This window comes from Eupeodes corollae, chromosome 3 (assembly GCF_945859685.1).
Source record: "Eupeodes corollae chromosome 3, idEupCoro1.1, whole genome shotgun sequence".
In the NCBI taxonomy this organism is placed as follows: Eukaryota; Metazoa; Arthropoda; class Insecta; order Diptera; family Syrphidae; genus Eupeodes; species Eupeodes corollae.
Window position 1 is genome coordinate 81010289 of NC_079149.1, and position 20750 is coordinate 81031038.

At 32.5% G+C, this 20750-nt stretch overlaps 1 protein-coding gene across 1 annotated transcript in view; it reads left to right on the plus strand.

Annotated features, from left to right (window-relative positions):
* Positions 1-20189, plus strand: part of LOC129951157 (receptor-type tyrosine-protein phosphatase kappa) — a 33559-nt gene extending 13370 nt beyond the window's left edge. Inside the window, exons 6-19 of the mRNA XM_056063178.1 lie at positions 1915-2079; positions 2929-3063; positions 7151-7285; positions 7358-7530; positions 7599-7734; positions 7885-8057; positions 8174-8250; positions 12065-12141; positions 12365-12625; positions 12683-12775; positions 12834-12928; positions 13651-13786; positions 19731-19806; positions 19894-20189. Of these exons, the coding sequence (XP_055919153.1) occupies positions 1915-2079; positions 2929-3063; positions 7151-7285; positions 7358-7530; positions 7599-7734; positions 7885-8057; positions 8174-8250; positions 12065-12141; positions 12365-12625; positions 12683-12775; positions 12834-12928; positions 13651-13786; positions 19731-19796 (1722 nt within the window). The 3' untranslated portion in view covers positions 19797-19806; positions 19894-20189. The remainder of the gene's footprint in view (positions 1-1914; positions 2080-2928; positions 3064-7150; positions 7286-7357; positions 7531-7598; positions 7735-7884; positions 8058-8173; positions 8251-12064; positions 12142-12364; positions 12626-12682; positions 12776-12833; positions 12929-13650; positions 13787-19730; positions 19807-19893) is intronic.
* Positions 20190-20750: the final 561 nt, after the last annotated feature.

Genomic DNA, 20750 nt, shown 5'->3' on the forward strand with positions numbered 1-20750 from the left:
CCTTACAAGCGAAAGATGGGGAACTTTCAAATTTTGTTTTTAATGATATTTCAAACAATCTTACCGATTTTTAGCTTGATGGGAATTTAGATAACTTTACTCTTATATCTTGGTCTAATTTGACCGGACTATTAATATTTCTTAAGAAACATTTATAATATACTAACCTTTGTACAGTACATAGATGAAAGATTTAAGGATTACTTATTTTAGGTAAACAGTTTGTTATATGTAAGAAAAATTCAAAAAGTGTGAAGAGGCTGACAGCTATTCCAATACATAATTGAACTTGGCTAAAAAAGAATAATATACAAATTGTTTTGATCATTATACATCGTTGTTTATAGGCTTTTCACACCAAGTCCAAAACCCGGTTTTCACGAAATTATTGGCTTTCGCCGAAAACCTACATCGAAAACTGAAGTTTTACCATACATTTTTGGTAAACCACAAGTTTTATATAAAACCTGTTGAAAACTAGTAGGAATCCAAAGTAGATCTAAACAAAAAAACCTTTCGAAACATTCAGCGCTCAAATTATTGTAAAGAAAACAGCTGATGGCGGGTGTCAAAACAGAAAAAATTGCTGTAAAATTTGCCAACGCCGAGAATAAAACCCCCGGTGACTATTTGCGGCACTGGCGGTTCTTTTATGATCCTCCAGAGTTTCAAACGCTCTTTGTTAGGTGAATAACCAGAATACACTATGACTACTGGCGTGACGACCCCAAGGGCGAGGAATACTTGCTCATAGTTCGTAATGACGTTTCCAAGGGATGCGTCTTTGAACTCGTCGCCACAAATATGTTCGACGCTTTCGCTTACTACCTGGAGAAAGACGTTCCGGTAACTCCGTTCAATTTCAAGGGTTTGGGAGATAAAGGCGATAAGTTCATTTGTGGAAGAGAATAAGTAAAAACATAATAAGTACAAAATTTGGGCCAAAACATTCCACAATGTGGGAATCGTTCTTCCAGTGAATAAAACTACAACAGACTGCTATCGCAACTTGATGAACAGCCTCCCAACATCAAAAAGATCCTCAGTGCATTGGACAAACCAGGTGAGGAAGAAGCCAAAGAGATAGTCATGAAGAAATTGCAGCCCATCATAACAGCTTCAGTGATCGCTTTGGATAAGTTTGATTTTGGTACGTATCTGGAACTAGGAATTAATCTTTTCTGTTCCGGCCATAAGGACCTACACAAAATCGTACAGAGTCTTCTCAACCCCGCTTATAAGTTGCTCGCGATTCTGAAGGCCAACAGAAGCAATAGTCATAAGCTCAGTATTTTGGATTAAATTTGTTGTGAAAGAGGAAGAAAATATTTTAAATAAATTGAATTTTTATTGTAACAGTTTTGTTTGTTGTTGATTCTATGATATGTACAATGTACATATATTTTCTTGTTCTTGTTGCTTCATGTCGTGAGCCCATTCCACCCGTGCCCAGAACTTCAGTTGAAATTCTTTTTCTAGACGAGCTAGTGTTACGTTAAAATCAATTTAAATTAGTTAGAATCCATTTTATTTTCACAAAGAATTTGAGAAGAACAAAACTTTTTACTCACAAATTTTTTCATCAATTCCAAATATGACAGCCGGTGTTAAACAAATTTAAATGTCAAATGAAAACTTTTAAAAGTTTGGTGTGAACGATCTTCGAGTTTTCGAAAACATTTTGCCGAAAACCCGGTTTTGGGTTTGGCGTTAAAAGGCTATTATACCACATAACGTTGACGATAGGACCTGTGATTTTATCCAACATAACTTTTTAATACACGAACGTTGAAAGAATCTATTTTCACTTTAGTGAATTTTTTTTTCCTCATCGTGAAAAATAAAATTAAGATCGTTTCCTTATACAAATTTATACTCGAGTTTATTTAACTCCTTATTCATTTTTAATTTCAGACTGCAATCAAAGTGGAAGGAAACACATGCAGACATGCAACCAAGAAGCACAACCAAATTAAAAATCAAAATCCCAAGTGTATTCCATATGATTACAACCGTGTCGTTTTGAAAAAAGAGGAAGGGTCCCCAGAATCGGATTATGTCAACGCTTCGTATGTCGATGTAAGATTTTGAATCAGTTTTGTGTTAAAATATTAAGTAGTAAAATTATGTGTTTTAAGGAAATTTTTGTTTTGATATATTTTTGACGAGACTTTGATTTTAGGACTTTAAAAGAAGTTTAGAATTTTCACTATTTCAAAATGTTAAGTATATGATTAAGAGGGTATTTGAATTAGAAACAAAAATTCCTATCTTCCCCGCACTGAAATTGTGTATCGGACAGAGTAAAAAATTATACTTTTGAAAGTTCTCATGACATAACAGACGAACTGAATTTTTAAACCTGAGCTTGTTTTTTTATTTAGAAAATTCATAAAAAGGTTATTAATAATTAAAGCATTTAAAATGGAACAGTTAAAACTGAAATTTTGAAGAGTCATATGAGAAGACGTGAATTCTCACCTACAATAAGTGTGCTTAAAATACAATCATGCCCGATTTTGATAGGGATACTTGCTTTTATTTAATGGTAAAATGGAAGAAACATGTAATTTTGTGACTTATAATAGTCGATCTAGATGGACTAAGTCAAAAGTTCCATCCCGATCATGCACTACATAAGGTTAGAAAAGATTTGTTCCTTATTCCTTGAAAATATACCAATTCAAAAACTAAATAACGTTTAAACCAAGAATAATAGTTTCTTACTAAGCAACTTTTAGGACTGAGTTTTATTAATATATTTGTACAAAATGGAAGAGATGTGAATAAAAAAATAAAAATAAACATAAATAGTGGAAACGACAGGTTTATTTAAAAGCTTATAGTAACAATGTATATAATAAAGTGTAGTTTTTTATTTTTGTAGAAATGGAAAATATTATAATACATATATTATTCTACTTTCAGAGCCTTTTGAAGCCAAACGCCTATATTGTAACTCAAGGTCCAACTGAAGAAACAGTGAACGAGTTTTGGAAAATGGTGTGGCAGGAAAATGTCATAGTTATAATTATGCTTACCAAAACTTTCGATTTCACAAAGGTAACTAAATATCTTAATGAAATATATATGTAGAAGACAAACTATTTAAATATTGGTAATATTGGAGCAACATTTTAATCTAGTTAGTTCCATAACTATTAGCAAAGTATTATTGGTATAGTAACTTCATCAATTAAATGGAACACCATTTACTTAACACGTGTATTCAACACTTACATGAACTAAATGTTTACATATTTGGGTTAAATATTTAGGAATGGTGTACAAATTAAATCAGTTTTTAGGCTTTGTAAGGAATTTTGGTTTGCTTTTTGCAGTAAAACTTGTAAGTTTTCTAATGGACATGATAATTTTAAACTTAAAAAAGACTGATTACTTCCCATCCCTTCTGTCGATTTGTCTTGCTTAAAAGTTTGTAGGTTTTCGTGTTGGGTTAAAAAAGTTTAATTTCAGTTGAATTATTCTTAAAAATTTTTAAATTACCAACAATATTTTTTATATAAAGAAATAGTTTGGTTTGAAAATCTAGTTTTGTTAAATGGATTTTTAGTCGAAAACAAATTTTTACCAATTTAAGTAGCATTTCTAAAATTTTTACAAATTGGATGAATGAAATTAATTTGAGAGATATTAACAACCGAACATTAATTTTTACCAAATTTGAAGATTTTTGAGTCGAAAATCAATTTTTAACAACTTTTATTAATTTTTTTGCTTAGGTGTTTATTGTTTGTAAAAGAAAAACTGTCAATTTGATTTTTCTCAAAATTTTACCGAACGTTGAAAACAATATTTCTTATGAGTTAAAATTAGTTGAAAGCCATAATCTCAAGTTTTTAAAAAGATATTTGTTTCAAAATGCAATTTTTACCAACTTTTGTTAAATTTGTTTAGGTTTTTAGTTTTTTGTAAAAAAAACTGTAAATTCGATTTTTCTCAAAATTTTACCAAATGTTAAAAACTTTAGTTTTCGTTGCACAAAATTGTTTTGGAGATGAAATCAATTTTTATTCGTAAAATTTTCGAGGTGACAAGTTTTTTTCAGTTTTTTATTTATAAAAAACCGTTAATTGGATTTGTTTTCAAAAATATATTGGTTTGGCATCACGTTACAATACATAATATACAATTTATTTTAAGTCTCTAGTGTCCTTGGTTCGTGAGATATTTAGGGTTAACCAAAATGTTCACCTTTTTTTAAACTGCTATAGTGAAAAAACCACCCACACAATTTTCTTGAGAGCCCATTCTGAATTTTTCTGCATTATTATCTGTATAACAAAATTTATTTGAAGTCGGTATCTCTTCTAGTTCTTGAGCTATGGACGACGAGAAAAACTTCGCAAACGTTTTATTAATTTAGTTTTTCGAGAAATGTCAACATTTTCAATTCGACAAATCGGACTCATTACAATAACTTCCTATGGGAAGTTAAAAAAGAAAAATTAAGATACGTTTGGACCTTTCCCGTTAAAATCCTCCTACGCTATCCTATAGTATATGATAAGTACCTAGTACTGATAAAAAAAACTTTTAACCCTATAACTCCTTACATGACTACTCGTAAAATTTTCAAACTGAATCAACTTTATTGCCTTGATTCCAGTATGTACACAGACACACTAGTGTACAGAGTTATTAGCGAACTGTTTACTAAACAATACACATGTTCGTTTCAAATTGTCTGCTGCAAACTGGGTAAGATATCAATCCTACATATCCAGCAACAAGTAGAACGGAAGCTTGTCGATTGAAGATGTTCAATCTATTGAAGATGTGGACCGCGCTATTGAAAAGTTTGAGCAAACTATCAATAACGCTGCTCAAATATCTATACCAAAAACCAGAAATCCTAGTTCCATTTCAAACCTTCAACGTTTGCCCGGTAACATATTGTCTTTGATCCGTTTATGAAATACTGAAAGGAGAAAGTGGATTTGTTACAAATTAGACTCTTTTAAAACTAATGTTAACATCCTAAACCGTAAAATTCAAAATGAAATTTTGGCGTTTCGTTGTTAAAAGTGGAACAACTTACTATCGAGTTTTGATAGGGTTCAAAACCTTTTTGGAATGCAACAAAAATATCTAAGAAGAAAGGTTCAGCTATTCCTCCTCTTAGGGAACAAAATAACGTTTATATTACGCAGGAAGAAAAGGCAAATATCTTCGCTCAAACTTTCAACCGCAATCATTCAGTGTCCGCTCATTTAAGTGATAACGTAACCGAAAATATTGTTCACGAAAAACTCCTAGGGTTCGAAGATTCTGTAGTTTTTTAATCCAGTGCACTTGTTCCTAACAACAGTTTAGTAAAAGGCTTGCTTAAAGACCTAAAAATGAAGAAATCTACTGGAGATGATGGAATTAGCAACCAATTATTAAAAGCACCGCCTAAAAAAGACTTAACTTTTTTAACTTTTATCTTCAATGTTTGTATCAAACACTGTTATTTTCCTGAAAAATGGAAAAAGTAGCAAAGGTTATACCTATTGCCAAGCTGTAAAACCTAAAGATAGTCTATCAAGTTATAGGCTTATAAGTCTTTTAAGCAATATTAGTAAACTTTTGGAAAAGGTGTTAATGGACCGACTCCTGCAACATGTTGATGAAAGAAGCATGTATCCAATTGAACAATTCGGATTTAGAGCAGGTCAGTCCATCTCCCACCAAGTTCTTATAATTAAAAAATATGTCCAAAACAATCTTGTTTTAAAAAATTCGATGGTCTAGTTTTGCTAGACATAGAAAAAGCCTTTGACACTGTTTGGCACGATGGACTCATCTCTAAGCTAATTTTGTTGAATTTTCCACTATATCTTATCCAAATTATTAGGAATTTTTTGAAAAACCGAAAGTTTTTTGTTAGTACTGGACTTACGAAATCTTCTTTATTTGATATTTCATTTGGCGTTCCTAATGATCTGTTTTGGGTTCCATTCTCTTTAACATTTTCTTATCCGATCTTCCTAGGCTTGAAAACACTGAAATTGCCATGTTCGCGGACGACACTGCCCTTTTTGCATCAAGTGTTTTTGCTCAAGACGCATTCAACTACTTACAGTGTTCCCTTGATAAACTTCTTAGTTACTTCTTAGTTAAATAATTGGAAAATTAAAGTTAATGCCGAAAAATGCCAGGCCATTTGGTTCACACGACGTAAAAAATAAAGTTTTCTTCCACAAACCACACTCAATACTAATGCAACTAATATCGTAAGGTCCGAAAATTCTTAATATCTTGGCATTATACTTGCTAAAAAGCACACTTTTCAAGGTCACATATCCAACTCAATCCATAAAACGAATTTATTAATTGAAATTCTGTATCAGTTTATCAATAGGAAGTCTTGTCTAAGCATACGTAATAAAATATTAATTTATAAAAGTCCAGTCCAGTCCTCACTTATGGAGCAGCGTGGTTCGATTGTGCTGAGACTCACATTAAAAGATATGTCAAGATAAAGTCCTTAAACTAAAGGCCCAACTATAATAGGCATCGGTACATATTTGATAAAACTATAGCATACATATAACTTCGAGTACCAATAATATGTCTAGTATTTGTCCTAACGTTAGGACCCTGTGCAGAAGGTATCTGCAAATATTTGTTTCAATGTTATAAACTTTTAACCTATATTTAGCAGAAAAAATGAGTTTTTTTAACTTTAAAGTGATTTAGAAATATTGGTCTGTTTTTTTTTTTGCACTTAGACATGTGGGAGGGTATCCAAAAAACATCTGTAGAATAAATTGTTTGATATGATTTGGGTAAATTTCCCTCTTCGGATATGGCTATAAGTTGACCAAGATTTGTCAAGGCTACAAAGTATATGATTTTCAACCTTGTTCGTAACGGGTACAGGTTCTTTGGATGATACCTTCTTTGGAGACCGGGCGTAATGATGAGTCTCCTGCAGTAGCAGAATAATAAAGATACTGTTTGATATTAAAGTGCGAAAGAAACATTGAAAACACAAGATTTTCTTCAAAATTTCGGTAAAAAAAGGAAACAAGTGTATTTTGCCCAGCGACTCAACATATCAGTCTACTACTGCTTTAAATTTACGATTGAAAATAAATTTTACCTTTCATTTCAATTTGTTATGTTTTTAAAATCATTTCAGGTAATGTGTGTTCAATATTGGCCACCTAATATGGAAACACATGAAACTTATGGAGACATAAATATAAACATTTTGAAGGAAGAACAACTGGCTAATTTTCACATTCGGACATTTCGACTTTATAGAAAAAATGAGGTGAAATAACTATATGCAATTCCTTCAAAGCTTCAAAAAACTTGAAAACCTAATCATTGTAATTTTGTTAAGGCTGGTGAAGTCACCGAAGAGCGGCTTATCTATCAGTTTCATTATACAGAATGGTATTCACATTCTTGTCCATTTTCAAATGCCGTTTTGGAATTCAGGCGTCGAGTTCGTTCTGTTGTTGGCAATATAATAAAAGCAAGCGATATACGAGGACCAATGTTAGTTCATTGCAGGTTCGTACTTTACCTCTTTGCTTTGGATCAAAAAATAAAACGGTCAATCAATTCGTATAAAATTTTAGTGATGGTGGTGGACGTTCTGGAGTTTATTTATCAATTGATTCGAACCTCGAATTGGCAGAAGAAGAAGAGTCATTCCATGTGTATGGCTACTTAAAGAAAATGCGACAATCCAGGAAGGGCTTGATCGAAAACTTGGTACTTAATAATTTTTAATACCTGCATAAACATATACCCGTAAACTCGAATACAGTATACAAACATATTACCTATAGGGTACACACATTTAATCGCGTTGTGTATTATTTAACATGATGTCCTTTTTCTGTTTTTATCTTTTCCTTACAGGATCAATACAAGTTTGTTTACGATACTCTTGAAGAGCATCTTACTTCGGGAAACACTTGGTTTCCTGTAAGCGAGTTATCAGAACGTTTAAAAGCCAAATCTAAAAAAGATCCCATCACACGAGTCAATGAATACCAAAAGGAGTATTTACAGATTTGTAAGCAAACTCCCAGGTAATTTATTAAACTCACAACACGTAATTTTTTACTAAACATTGGCAGACTTATAAATCTCAGTCAATTTTTTTATAAGAAAAATTGTATTTAATTTAGCGTTTGTTTTTTCTCAGGTTCTCAATTGGTGATTGTGCTGGTGGACATCGAGCGGATAACAGGGAAAAAAATAGAGATGTCTTGTGTGTCCCACGTAAATATATTTAAAATTATATTTTTTCACAAACTTTATTTCGACTTATTTTAAATTAAGTTATTTAAGTTCATACATATGCATTTTAAAAGATTGCCAACACTTTAAAAGTTGGTTTAGACAAAATAACAAAGGGTTTTCCAATAAGGACTGGAAAACTTTTTTTTTTAAATAAAACTATTTGAGATACTTCAAAAACTTTACTATCGGCTTGACGTACACTCAAACCATTTATGAATGGAACTCGACTTCGTTCATATTGCCACAGCGGCGTTGCCGTCGATTCGTTGGACGCAATTTGTAATGACTCGGCTACACATTTGGACAGAAACGGTAGCTATTTCACGTTTAATTTTGGCTGAGAGGCCTTCCAACGTCATTGCATAAGCCAATGGCGTTAACGTTTCATAAAAAAAATTGTCTTAATCGCACGAACGCTCATTAAACTTACTTTTCAATAAATCGACTGTAAGGTTTGATGTTAAGATTAGGTTAGGTTGGAGTGGCTGTCCAGATGTCATTGATGCACGTAGACCTCAAGGGTCCATTGTGATACCACTAATTAGGTACTCATAATGAATTTAAACAAATCATTTTGTACTTTTAATAAAGTTAGAGAGACGTTTTGTGTCAATCGTTGCCAGTTCACTGGTGTTATCGAAGAAGGGATTACCGAGAAAGTAATTCCTTCTAATGGAGAGTGCTGGACATGTACATAGAAAGCGTTGGACTGTTTCCTCTTCCTCCTCGTCCATGCAGCTTCTACAGAAGTCATTTGTGTAGACCCCTAGCCTCGGAGCATGTCTTCCTATGAGGCAGTGTCCCGTTATTACTCCAATTGTAGAGCTTATACTTTGTCTGCTCAGTGATATCAAGCGTCTCTCTTCTTCCCAGTAGAATCTTGAAGGGATGGACACATGGAAGCTTTTACCGAATACCATTTTTGGGGTGGTATAGTCTAAGCGATCTAGGTTTGATGTTTAAAATGTGTTACAATCCTTTAAAAACCTCATTTTATCCAAGTCCCCATTTCTTTAAAAAAAAGGGTAATAATGGTGCGTTAACGCTGGCCATTCACAGTAACTTGACAATCGTTATCGTCGATAAAAAAAAGGCCCAATAATGTCGCCTCTGGCATGTAAACCGCACCAAACAGTCTAGCTTCATGGAGGAAATGAAGACTTTCACCCAACAATAATGTAAAATGGTTATTGTCCATTAACACAAATGAGCCTTGCCACTGAAAATGAATTTGCGATGAAATTAATCATCTTTATTGGCGCATTTTTTCCAGTGCTTAATCGGAGAACATACGTCGTCGCTTCAAAGGATCCATCGGCTTCAATTTTTGAGTCGGCTTTATCCTGTATATGTGTAAACAAAGGTCCCTACGCAAAATAAGCTAAAATTTGGTCTGATCGTTCCCCATTTCTTGAGAACGCCGCCATGGAATTGACTGATTTAAATAGTTTGATACTGACACCTAAACGGCAGCGATATTTTCGACACTTGGACCAAACCATTGTCTAACTGACAAGGCAACATCACACAACAAATATGCAGATTCATATTTTTTTTACTAAAATTGTTGTCTATAAGGGCGAAAATAACGACCGAAATTGAAGTTAACGCTCTTAACGTTGTGGTCGGTAGAAGTGTTTAATAATATGCTGCGTTTCTCGTTTGTGAACTTTACAATTGTGGTTGTAGACAATTATCAAATACTTTAAAATAAGTGCGTTTTTTTGGTATTCCATATATAGTACAGTGAGAAATTGCCAACAAAACTATCCGCAGTAGCCAGATTTTTGTATTTTTAAAATTGGTACAGCTGAAAGAAGATCTGTTAAAATAATAATAAAACAAAAACACAAACAAATTAATAAACTGGACAATTTTCAAGAAGAAATGGTAAGAAAACGCCTGAATATTGAGATTCTATAAGAAAAGTTCATTTAACAATTGCTTCAAGGAGGGGGTTTTTTCGTAGACTGCTGCATTAACATGTGGTGTTGAAGCGAGCTTGAAGCCAGCCTCAATTCTTTATATACCTGAACCGAGTTGAAATGAGCTTGATTCGCTCGATTCCGGCCGGAGATCGGAATTTCATTCCATGTTTCTTTTGTATTTTTTTTTGTGCCACCATGCCTTTTCTACTTAAAACTAAACCCTAAAACTATAAAACAAGTATGTAAGCCGGCCAAGGCTTACAAACCCATCCCGACTACCCACTATCAACTGCGATTGAAGCCACCAAAACTGGTTCTCCTCCTTCAACCTATCAGTTCGGTCCCGTTCGGACACAGCCCTACTGAACCGAAGGAGCTCTGCTCCGCCTTGTGCCATGACGTCCCGATTGTACAGGAGTCACCTATCCACGGTTCGTCGTCTGACGTGGTAGATTAGCGGAACTGCCAATCTATCTTATATCAGACTGCATCTAAAAAGAGTAATGGCTCTGGTGGAATGAAGCCGCTCAAGCGTGCACTTTCAAAATACTCGTCGTTCGGATAGAACGCCCCGAAAATTAAATAGTTGGTGGAAGACATAGCTCTTGCAATGTGACCTCGAACGAGTTTTATCACGAAATTGTCAATTCTGTTGATTCGTGCCCCGTTGTATAGGACCTCGTTGGAATAGTAATGCACGAAAGAAGATTCGGCAGTTCGATATGAACCGGTACAGCGTTGTTAACACTGCCGCTCGAAACACAAACTTCTCCATCTGGGAAGGGGAAACGTTGAACCACACAGGACAACCATAAACGATCATTGGCCGTATGATGGCCATGTAGCAAATTACCTTCACTCTGGGGTCAAGCTCACTGCTGTAAAACATCCATTTCGTCAGAGCAAAGGCTCCTTTGGCCCTGGTCAGAGCAGAATTTATATGTCTGTCGAAATATAAATACTGATCTAACCAGATACCGAGGTACTTCACTACAATTTTGCTCGCTAATGGTTGCCTTTGAAGATCAACGATGATCATCTTGCGCAAATTCTTGCACGTGTCTCTCGTGGCCCTAGCCAACGGAGCCCGGAACAGAATTGTCTCCGACTTCTGGACATTTATTTTAGTTTCCAGTCGTCGCAATATCGCTGGATCTTGTCGGCATACGCAATTGCCTTTGTAAGACTACCTATCAGATCACTGGTGTAAATGCTGAAGAGAATCGGCGAATTCACCGCTCCCTGTTGAGGACCATTTTTATTTAAGAATGTTGTGGTAGAAGTTACATTGCCACTTTTGACAAAAAACTTTCTACCGTTAAGCATATCATAAAGTATATACAACTATGGCTTGCTTATGCCAAGCCTGCTCAGTTTTAAGTAAAGACCCTCTAACCATAGGGTTTCAAAGGCCTTTTCCAGATCAACCAGAACAGCACCTGTGCATTGTTGTTTTGATTTATTCCATTTGTTATCAGAAACGAGTTTAGACGTAGTATGAATTGTGTCATGACCCGCCTTGAAAACGAACTGTTTATCCCAAGTTATTTTGTTGTCCGCAGCCCACTTAGTCAGAGCCCTATTGATGATTTTTTTCGAAAACTTTGCTGATGCTGGGAAGAAGACTTATCGGCCGACGATTTTACGGGTTGGGAACCGAAGCTTTATCAGTAGCTAGGCCGTTTTTTTAATTGAAACATAACTGGGTACCCTGATATTGTGGTGAGGTGTCGGGTACTTAACTTTTATTTTTAAATTGTTTAAAGTTATTTGTAAATTAGAAAAGTATTTTTTGTAACCGAAAATGTGTTTACTGTTAAAAAGAAGAAGTTTTTACTTACAAATCTTTTTCTTTGGAATTCTAGCTGATAACTTTCGACCGTATTTGACATCATTTCAAGGGAATGCTTTTACAGATTACATTAACTCTGTATTTGTTGACGTGAGTAAATTTATGTTTATTATTAATACACGTGTTTTTAGACATAAGATAAATCATTTCTACTTACCCCAGTAACATTTATATAAGTTCCAATTCTATTTAAATTTCCGTTAAATTCTAATATTTTAAATTTTTATATCGGATATAATTAGTTTTTTGTGACGTCATAACAAATTGTTTATACATCATATATAAATAAATATTACGTTTCTATTTACTTAAGGGATATACAAAACCAAGAGAGTATATTGTCACAGAATGGCCTATGAAACATACCCTTGGCGAGTTTTGGTCACTAGTATACGATCATGAATGTTCAACAGTAGTTGTTCTTTGTCAACCCCCACAAAATTCACAGCAGTATCCATCTTTTTGGCCATTTCAGTCAAAAATGGAGAAATATGGACCAGTTTTTTCAGTTCATTACACATCATCGAGAAAATATCTTAACATTAAACAATGGGAATATAAAATAAACAAAAAAGTAAATTATTTATAATTTCAAAATACATTTAGAGTATATAAAAAAACCCTTCTGTAGATTGTCTCTTTAACTGAAATGATGGCTGGAGTTAAGGCCCCTACACGGACAGTACAGTTTTTCCAATTAACATGTTGGCCGATGGGGCATAAGGTATTTTTTACTCATTAATATGCTATATTTTTTTTTTAAATAATAATTTTGATTCAAGGTGCCAAGCTCAACAAATTCTTTGGTTTATTTGATGAATATGGTTGAAAGCTGGAGAAGGAAAACTGATTATGGACCAGTTTGCGTAGTAACACCGTAAGAACTATTTTAAAAGATAAAATTAAGAATTTTTGTGTCTTATTTTATGGTAGGACAAAGGTCACTAAAATTACTATTATATGCATTCTTTACAATGACTTGTACACGTATTATCAACAGAAAGCTTCAATTGCAAAATCTCAACAGTTTCAAAGATCGACGTACACTGACCGCTGTTATACAAGCCAGCAATATCACTGCTTCCCTTCTATGAGGGAAAGAATTTTTGTTCAGCAAAGGAGGTCATTATAGCTATCATTGAAATTAATTCGGAAAATTAAAAAATTGAATGGATATTTTACTGTGTTTTCCTTTGACTAGAAAAGAAAATTATATTCTGATCGATGGGAAATCACACATTAAATTTTAAGAAAAAAAAATTATTGTGTCTATTTTTCGGATGGATATTCATTTTCCTAAACAGCTGAGCACGTTGCGTACCAATTTTACACAGTTCCAAATCTTATTTCTGTCAGTAAATATTTTCAATGGATTTCAATCTGGAATCAATGACACAAATTTTGCATGATCGCTATAAACGACCTGCCAAAAAAAGTTCCAACAATTGGCTTAAATGATGAAAACCAATGAGAGCTATAATTGGGCCCTAAATGGAATGTTAATGTTAAGTTTTTATTCGCTAAAATTCTTAAAATGGCAAAACTGGATGGTATATATTTTTGGAAAAAAAAATTAAATATAATGTTCCTCTCTTTCAGGGATGGAAGAAGCAGAGCAGGAGTTTATTGTGCAGCTAACGCCTGCATAGAGCAAGTTATTCAACATGGAGAAGTTGATGTTTTTCAAGCAGTAAAAACCGTTCGCAGGCATAGGCCGCAATTAATTGAAAACATGGTAAGTTGCTAGAAGCATTAGTTTGAATGATATATGTACGTAATTTAATATGAAGTTTTCCAACTGGACAAGAGAAGGAAGTTATTCAAGATACAATGATTTACAAAGTTATCTTTAATGAAGTCCTTAAGTAATATTAGAACAATGAAATTAAGGAGTTTCTTATATTATATATTTATATATGTATTTTATACGAAAAAGTAATCAAAGTCATTAAAGAATCCAATAAGTGTGTTGCGGAGGAATCAAATGTAAATTTCATCTTAGCAGTCAGCGTTGAAAAAGCTTAACTCAGTTTTAGCTTAACTTATGGCTTTAGTTCACAATTCACCAACTGAATTAAGAAAAATTTAGATAAAGTCAACTGACAAATCATAAACTGACTTATGAACTAAAAAGAATTAAATCGCAAGCCAACAAATGCCGTATATGCATATTTTATTTTATAGGTATCTTGGGTTGACTAATTTTATTTTAAAGTGTAGAATGGTAAGTTTTTTTGTATGAGCTATTTCTTAGAAAGGCGAAGGTGCATATATTTGTTCACAACTTCACCACATTAATAATAATTTATCGAACTGTGTTTATTACATATACATTTAGTTTAACAGTGCATCTTTAGCTAAAAAAATCTTTAGAAAATGGTAAATGAGGAAGTTTAAAGCACCCAGTTGCAATTACTTATAATTAAAAACAATTTAATTCATAAGTCACTAACTTGCTTATGACTTACGCCCTATTCTGCTATTCACGTGGGTCGTATATTCGATTCACTCATTCTATTCTCTTTCACACGACCTTTGCATTCTGCTAACCATCGGGTGAATTACACTATCCCAAACCAATTTGGCATTCAATAAACAGCTGTTCATGTAAAAATCTTGGGAATGTTGGATAAATTGTTTTGATTCATACAAAAATTAAGTTTAATCAATCCACCTAAACATAATAGTTTGTGTAATTTTTGTGAATGGGCAGCATTTTTTATTCGAATTGTAGGCAAAGGAATAAGAGAATCCTTAAACAGAGAGTTTTATTTATAAAACAAATATTCTAAATTTAGCAATAAATTAGTTTTCACTTACATTTTAATTACAAAAATTAACAAATGAAAAATCCACTGCATTATATATGCGGATCTGAATTGTATAGAATGAATGCTTTCACGTGAATAAAAGAATACCGCGCAGTATTACCGACACACATAGATTCACTTCGAATGAATAGCAGAATAATTATCAGTGAAAATTGAAGTAAAATTCCACAAGATGAATAGCAGAATAGACCTGTTAATGATTTTTCAATTCACAAACTCGCCACCATGCGTGGAGTGATCGGTAGTGTATAGGACTGTCGTGCCAGAAGTTTAATCCCTGCCTGTGACATCTTAAGTGTTTTTCACGGGTACTGCCTCTTACAAGGAGTTGACAATTCCTCCAAGAGTATTTCTTGTCATGAAAGGTGCTTTGTCAAATTAGCTGTTCGGTTTCTCCCTCCATCCCTGATAACATTACCGCACACAGGAGTTGTAACTCACTGGGACCTAGTTCTCTAGACCTAATTTATTTTGTTTTAAGAATAAATTATTATGGGACTTCTAACATACTCTGCATTTATGAAGATATTTGCATTTTTAGCCTACTATCTCTATCTAACCAATGCTATTTTAATAATTTGCATCCCCCTCTCGTGCAGATTTAAATGTACAGAACGCAAATAATCGATGCTAGCAACAATGACAACAGTGATAATAACAATTCAATTGAAACCGATGTTGTTGTTGTATACGCTTGATGTTAATGTCGATAGAGTAAAATTTGTTGCTATTAATGATCGATACGAAAGTGACAAACTTGTTGCTGTTGATGATGATGTTGGCTGAAGCTGTTGTAATTAATAATGTTACAGCGAACAATAATGTTGCGTGTACTAGTAAGTGTAGGAAACGACAACATTTAATAGGCAGCGATGTTCTCGCCGTCTCCTTTCTTCCTTCTGTACCTAAACTACTCTTTATACATGTTTCTCGGCTTAAAAATACTGTCAATGAAAACGACATTACGAAATTTGTAGCACAAGAGTTAAATCTGCCAGCAGAGAATCTTGTTTGAGCTAAATTGGTGAACAAAAATGCAGATATTTCTAAACTGCGTTTTATTAATTTTAAACTTGGTGTATCTTTGAGATCTTTTGATGCTGTTTTTCATTTATCTTTATGGCAAACTTGTGTACAAGTTAAGCAGTTTTTGAACCATTCAAAAAACGGACTAGGCCAAAAACAAAATCCAACGACAACATAATAAAAAATCTTCCGATTTTTAGCTTCGACAAGTGTTTTACCATCTTTAATCATAATGCGAGCGGTATGAGAACCAAATCTCATGAATTCTTTATTGCTACCCAGGACTGTCCATACGACATTATAGCTTTAAGTGAAACTTGGTTAAATAATAACTTTTTGAATGGTGAATATTTCCCTTCCGAATACAATGTCTTTCGCAAAGATAGTCAAACTGGTCAAACTAAAGGAGAAGGAGTTTTATAGGCTGTTCAATCAAATTTTACAAGTAGAGAAATTAGGCTACCTTATATTTTTTTCGAAATTGATCAGATTTGTTTTTGTGTAGATCCATTTATTCAGTCTTTTAAATATATTCATTTATATATTTTCATATCATATATCCCACCTTCATCTCAAAATCTTTTGTATGAGTCTCACATTAAAAATATTGTAGATATTGCTAAAGATAAAGATGAAAATTGTTATTTTGTATAGTTTTTGGTGATTTAGTTTATCAGCCTCAAATATGTATCAAATCAACAATATTTCTAATTCTATTGGTGGTATTTTGGATTTAATTGTTATTGATAATTGCCTTGAAACTCAATGTAATGAACCATCTTGTAAAATTTTAGAAAATAGCATTTATCACAATGCAGTTGAAATAGTTTTTAATTTTTCCATTTTGAATGAATCTAAATCGAAAAATAATCCACAATCGTATGATTTTAAAAAAGCTGATTATGATTCCATAAAAACTTATTTAAACACTAAAGATTGGCAACATATCTTAAGCAGTAAAGATACTGAACAAACTTTTACTCTGTTTCGGAATATTTTAGATTCAGCAGTTTCTTCTTACGTTCCTAAAAAAATGTTATTTAAAAGTTCAAATAAACCTTTTTGGTTCAACAAAAGTATATGTATCAAGACTGAAAAATGTAATGAATAAACTTAATAACAAAAATCTTCAATTCTTTTAAATGAACAGTTCAAACAAATTAGAAGGGAGTATGAGTTTTTGAAAAAAAAGTATACAAGCAATCCATCTAGTCTCTTAAATTGAATATTAAGAAAAACCCTAAGAGTTTTTGCCCATTTATTAACACGAAAAGAAACTCAACTGGGATTCAATCTAGCATGACTTATAATAATATGTTGACCGATGATATTAATATAGTTTGCAATAACTTAGCGTCGTTTTTTCAATCTTATTTTATTAATCTCAAATTAGACTATGCTAACACAATATATTCAGATCCTATGCCTGATCTTGGTAATTTGCAGTTATCTGCAGACGATGTCTTACGAGTACTTTTATCTCTTGAAAAAAAGTTTGTCGATTTCACCAAACAATATTCCTGAAATAAAATCCGATCAATAAAAATCCAAGTTCAATACTTATATTCAAGATTTATTATTAAGAGAGGTAACTTACTCAAATGGAGGTTAAATCGCAAGTGTTTTAAATAGAAAATTGAAAATTACTTTACAATTAGACTGAACAATATTCTTAATAAGAAAGAGAAAAGTATATAGTTATTAAGTAATAGATTAATGTAAGTTTTCGTTAAGTTACACTGTAAGAAATAATAATTCAATTGGTAGAAATTCAACAATTCCACTTATACTTTCAAATACTTGTGCTTATATACTTGCTACAACGCTTTATATAATATTTAACATTTCTTTAAGTAATGATGAGTTCTTAGATGAATAAAAATACTCTAAAATAACTCCCCTTCATAAATCAGGTACAAAAAGTTCGATTGAAAATTACAAACCAATTGTAAACTGCAGTTAATTCCTAAAATTTTCGAAGTTGTAGTAAAAAACAAATTGTAAAATATTATTACAGTTAGATTCACAATAACATTTCAGGTAGATCCACAACCACAAATTTGTCAATATTTTTAAATTTTTGTCTATCACAGATGGAAATGCGTTTTCAAGTTGACACTATTTATACTGATTTTTCAAAGGCTTTCGATCGCGTTCAACATAGTGTTCTCTTAAAAAAACTGGATTTCACTCTCAGCTCCTAATGTGGATAAAGAGCTTTTTAGTAGATAGAAAACAGGTGGTAAAAATTGCTATTACTTTATCTAAGGAAATTACACATTTTTCGGGTGTTCCTCAAGGTAGTCACCTTGGACCACTTCTTTTTATCATTTTTACTAACGACTTACCATTACATCTTACTGTTTCTAAATGTATTCTATTTGCTGACGATTTGAAAATGTTCAGTTCTATAAATTCACTTAACGATGCAAAAAAAGTTCAAATTGATTTAAATATAAATTATTATATGGTGTAATATCAATGGGCTTTATTTTAACAATAAAAAATGTAGTGTTGTGACATTTTCTAAAAAAAAACATTCCATTAAATTATAATTATAAACTTGAAAACTACATATTACAAAGACTTAATGGCCATAAGGATCTAGGCGTAATCTTCGTTTCCAAAAAGAATTTCTCAAATCACATAGACCATGCGATCTCAAAAGCAAACTCTATGCTAGGGTTTGTTTTTCGACATTCAAAAGATTTCGAAGACCCCTATACATACATTAAAAGCTCTTTATTCTAGTCTCGTCCGACCACATTTAGAATATTGTACTGTTATATGGAGCCCCTATACCGCGTCTAGCATTCGTCGTATAGAAAATGTTTAAAAAAGGTTCACAAAATTTGCCTTACGAAAAATGTTTGGTTATTCAAATGTTCCATCTTATGAGACAAGGTGTTTTTTAATTGATCTAAAACCTCTTGCCGTGGCATGATGGTTAGTGCGTTGGACTGTCATGCAAGGGGTCTTGGGTTCAATCCCTGCCTGTGCCACCTTAATTTAAAAAAAAAAAAAAAAATAATTTTCACGGGTACTGCCTCTTGCGAGGAATTGACAATTCCTTCAAGAGTAATTCTTGTCATGAAAAAGTGCTTTCTCAAATTAGCCGTTCGGATTCGGCCTTAAATTGTAGGTCCCTTCCATTCCTGACAACAGTACTCGCACACAGGAATGGTTGAGAGTTGTAAGTCACTAGGCCCTGGTTCACAACGGACTGTTGCGCCACCCCATTTGATTTTGAAAACCTCTTGCGCAGAGAAGAAAATTAAACTCAAGCTTTTTGTTTTTCATGTCTTGAATTTTTATTTATGCGCCTTCTAGAAACTTGCGCCCTCGTGATTGCGATTTTTTAAATGTTCCTTACCACAATACTATCTATGCTAAGTATAATCCTATCACAAGAGCTTGTATGGATTTTAATGAATATGATTTTGCAATTGACTTTAATATTAATCGAAATGTTTTGAAACATAAATTATTAAATTTGTAAGTAAATTATGTATTTTATTTGTATGTTATGTATAATTATTAGTCTAAATAGAGTGTGTAACTTTTAAGACGAATAAATAAGTTATGGCGAGTTAACATGTTTCATTATGAAGTAAAGAGGAAGGGGATAGATGTACGCCAAATACCGAATGTGTGAACGAGTGAATCGATTAAAATGAACATGTTTTCTTTTCTTTACAATTTTACAATAAAATGTTATTGTTAGGGCGGAAAAGTATTAATCCACATATTATATTTGAAGCATATGTATCTCATAAGTTTTAAATACTGTATTTTGAAGTTAAATTTCTTTCATTCTTATAGACGGAATATAAATATTGCTATGATCTGGTTCTTCACTACGTACTTCATTTTCTTAATAGGCAATAAACTTTTTTGGGTAAGTTCAAATTTTGAAATGTAATAACATTTATTTCATTTTCAGTGCATATTTATAATGTGAATAATTTTGTTTTTGTATTTTAAGGACCTGTTTAAGGACTATTTATGCCAACATCTACATGTATACACTTTAGATAAAAACTTATATTGTATTTTATTGTTATAAAATAGAAACATTGGTCAGAACGTCCAAAATAAATCTGTTTATAGTCATATTTATTGAACAATTCTGTTATATGTGTGTTGTCCGTATGAGCTTATTGTATTTCGAAATAGACGAAAGCCTTACAACAATAGTATCTATGTGTTATTTTTTGAAAATTATATTGAATTTTTAATTTTTATTGTTATGTATCATTAAAATAAATGTTAAAAAACAAATGTTTTATTTATTGATCTTTGGAAAATTAATATTTCATTAAAAAAAACTTTGTTTTGAAATAACAAAATTGGTTTCAAGCACGAAGATAAAATTGAAAATAAAAATTACCATGTATTGGAAAAACAACTGATAGGTGGTCTAGAGGGCCAAACATTTAGGGGAAGGGGACTGGCGAAAGTGATAGAATCGGCTAAGGTGATAATTGACTATCATAGAACTGTCAAAATTCATTGTTTCCATAGTGAAATTTTTAATTGATTCCTATAAAATATCTAAATAAAAGTATCACTGGCTGTGTTTGAATAACATTCTTACTTTTCTTGTTTTTTTTTTAATGTCGTAAGCTTTGTCGATCACAATTACGTGTTTTTTAATGAAAAAAAAACTGACTAAGATGTTCCACTAGTGTGTGTAAGCGTCTGGTAGCTCAATTCGGAATAAACATATTTGTTTGAAAATGACTATCACATTTTTTTTTTGTGACAGCTTTTTAGTTATCAATTTACAAAGATCATATTCAATTATTTTGATTGTAATTTATCCACAATCTGCTTAGCCGA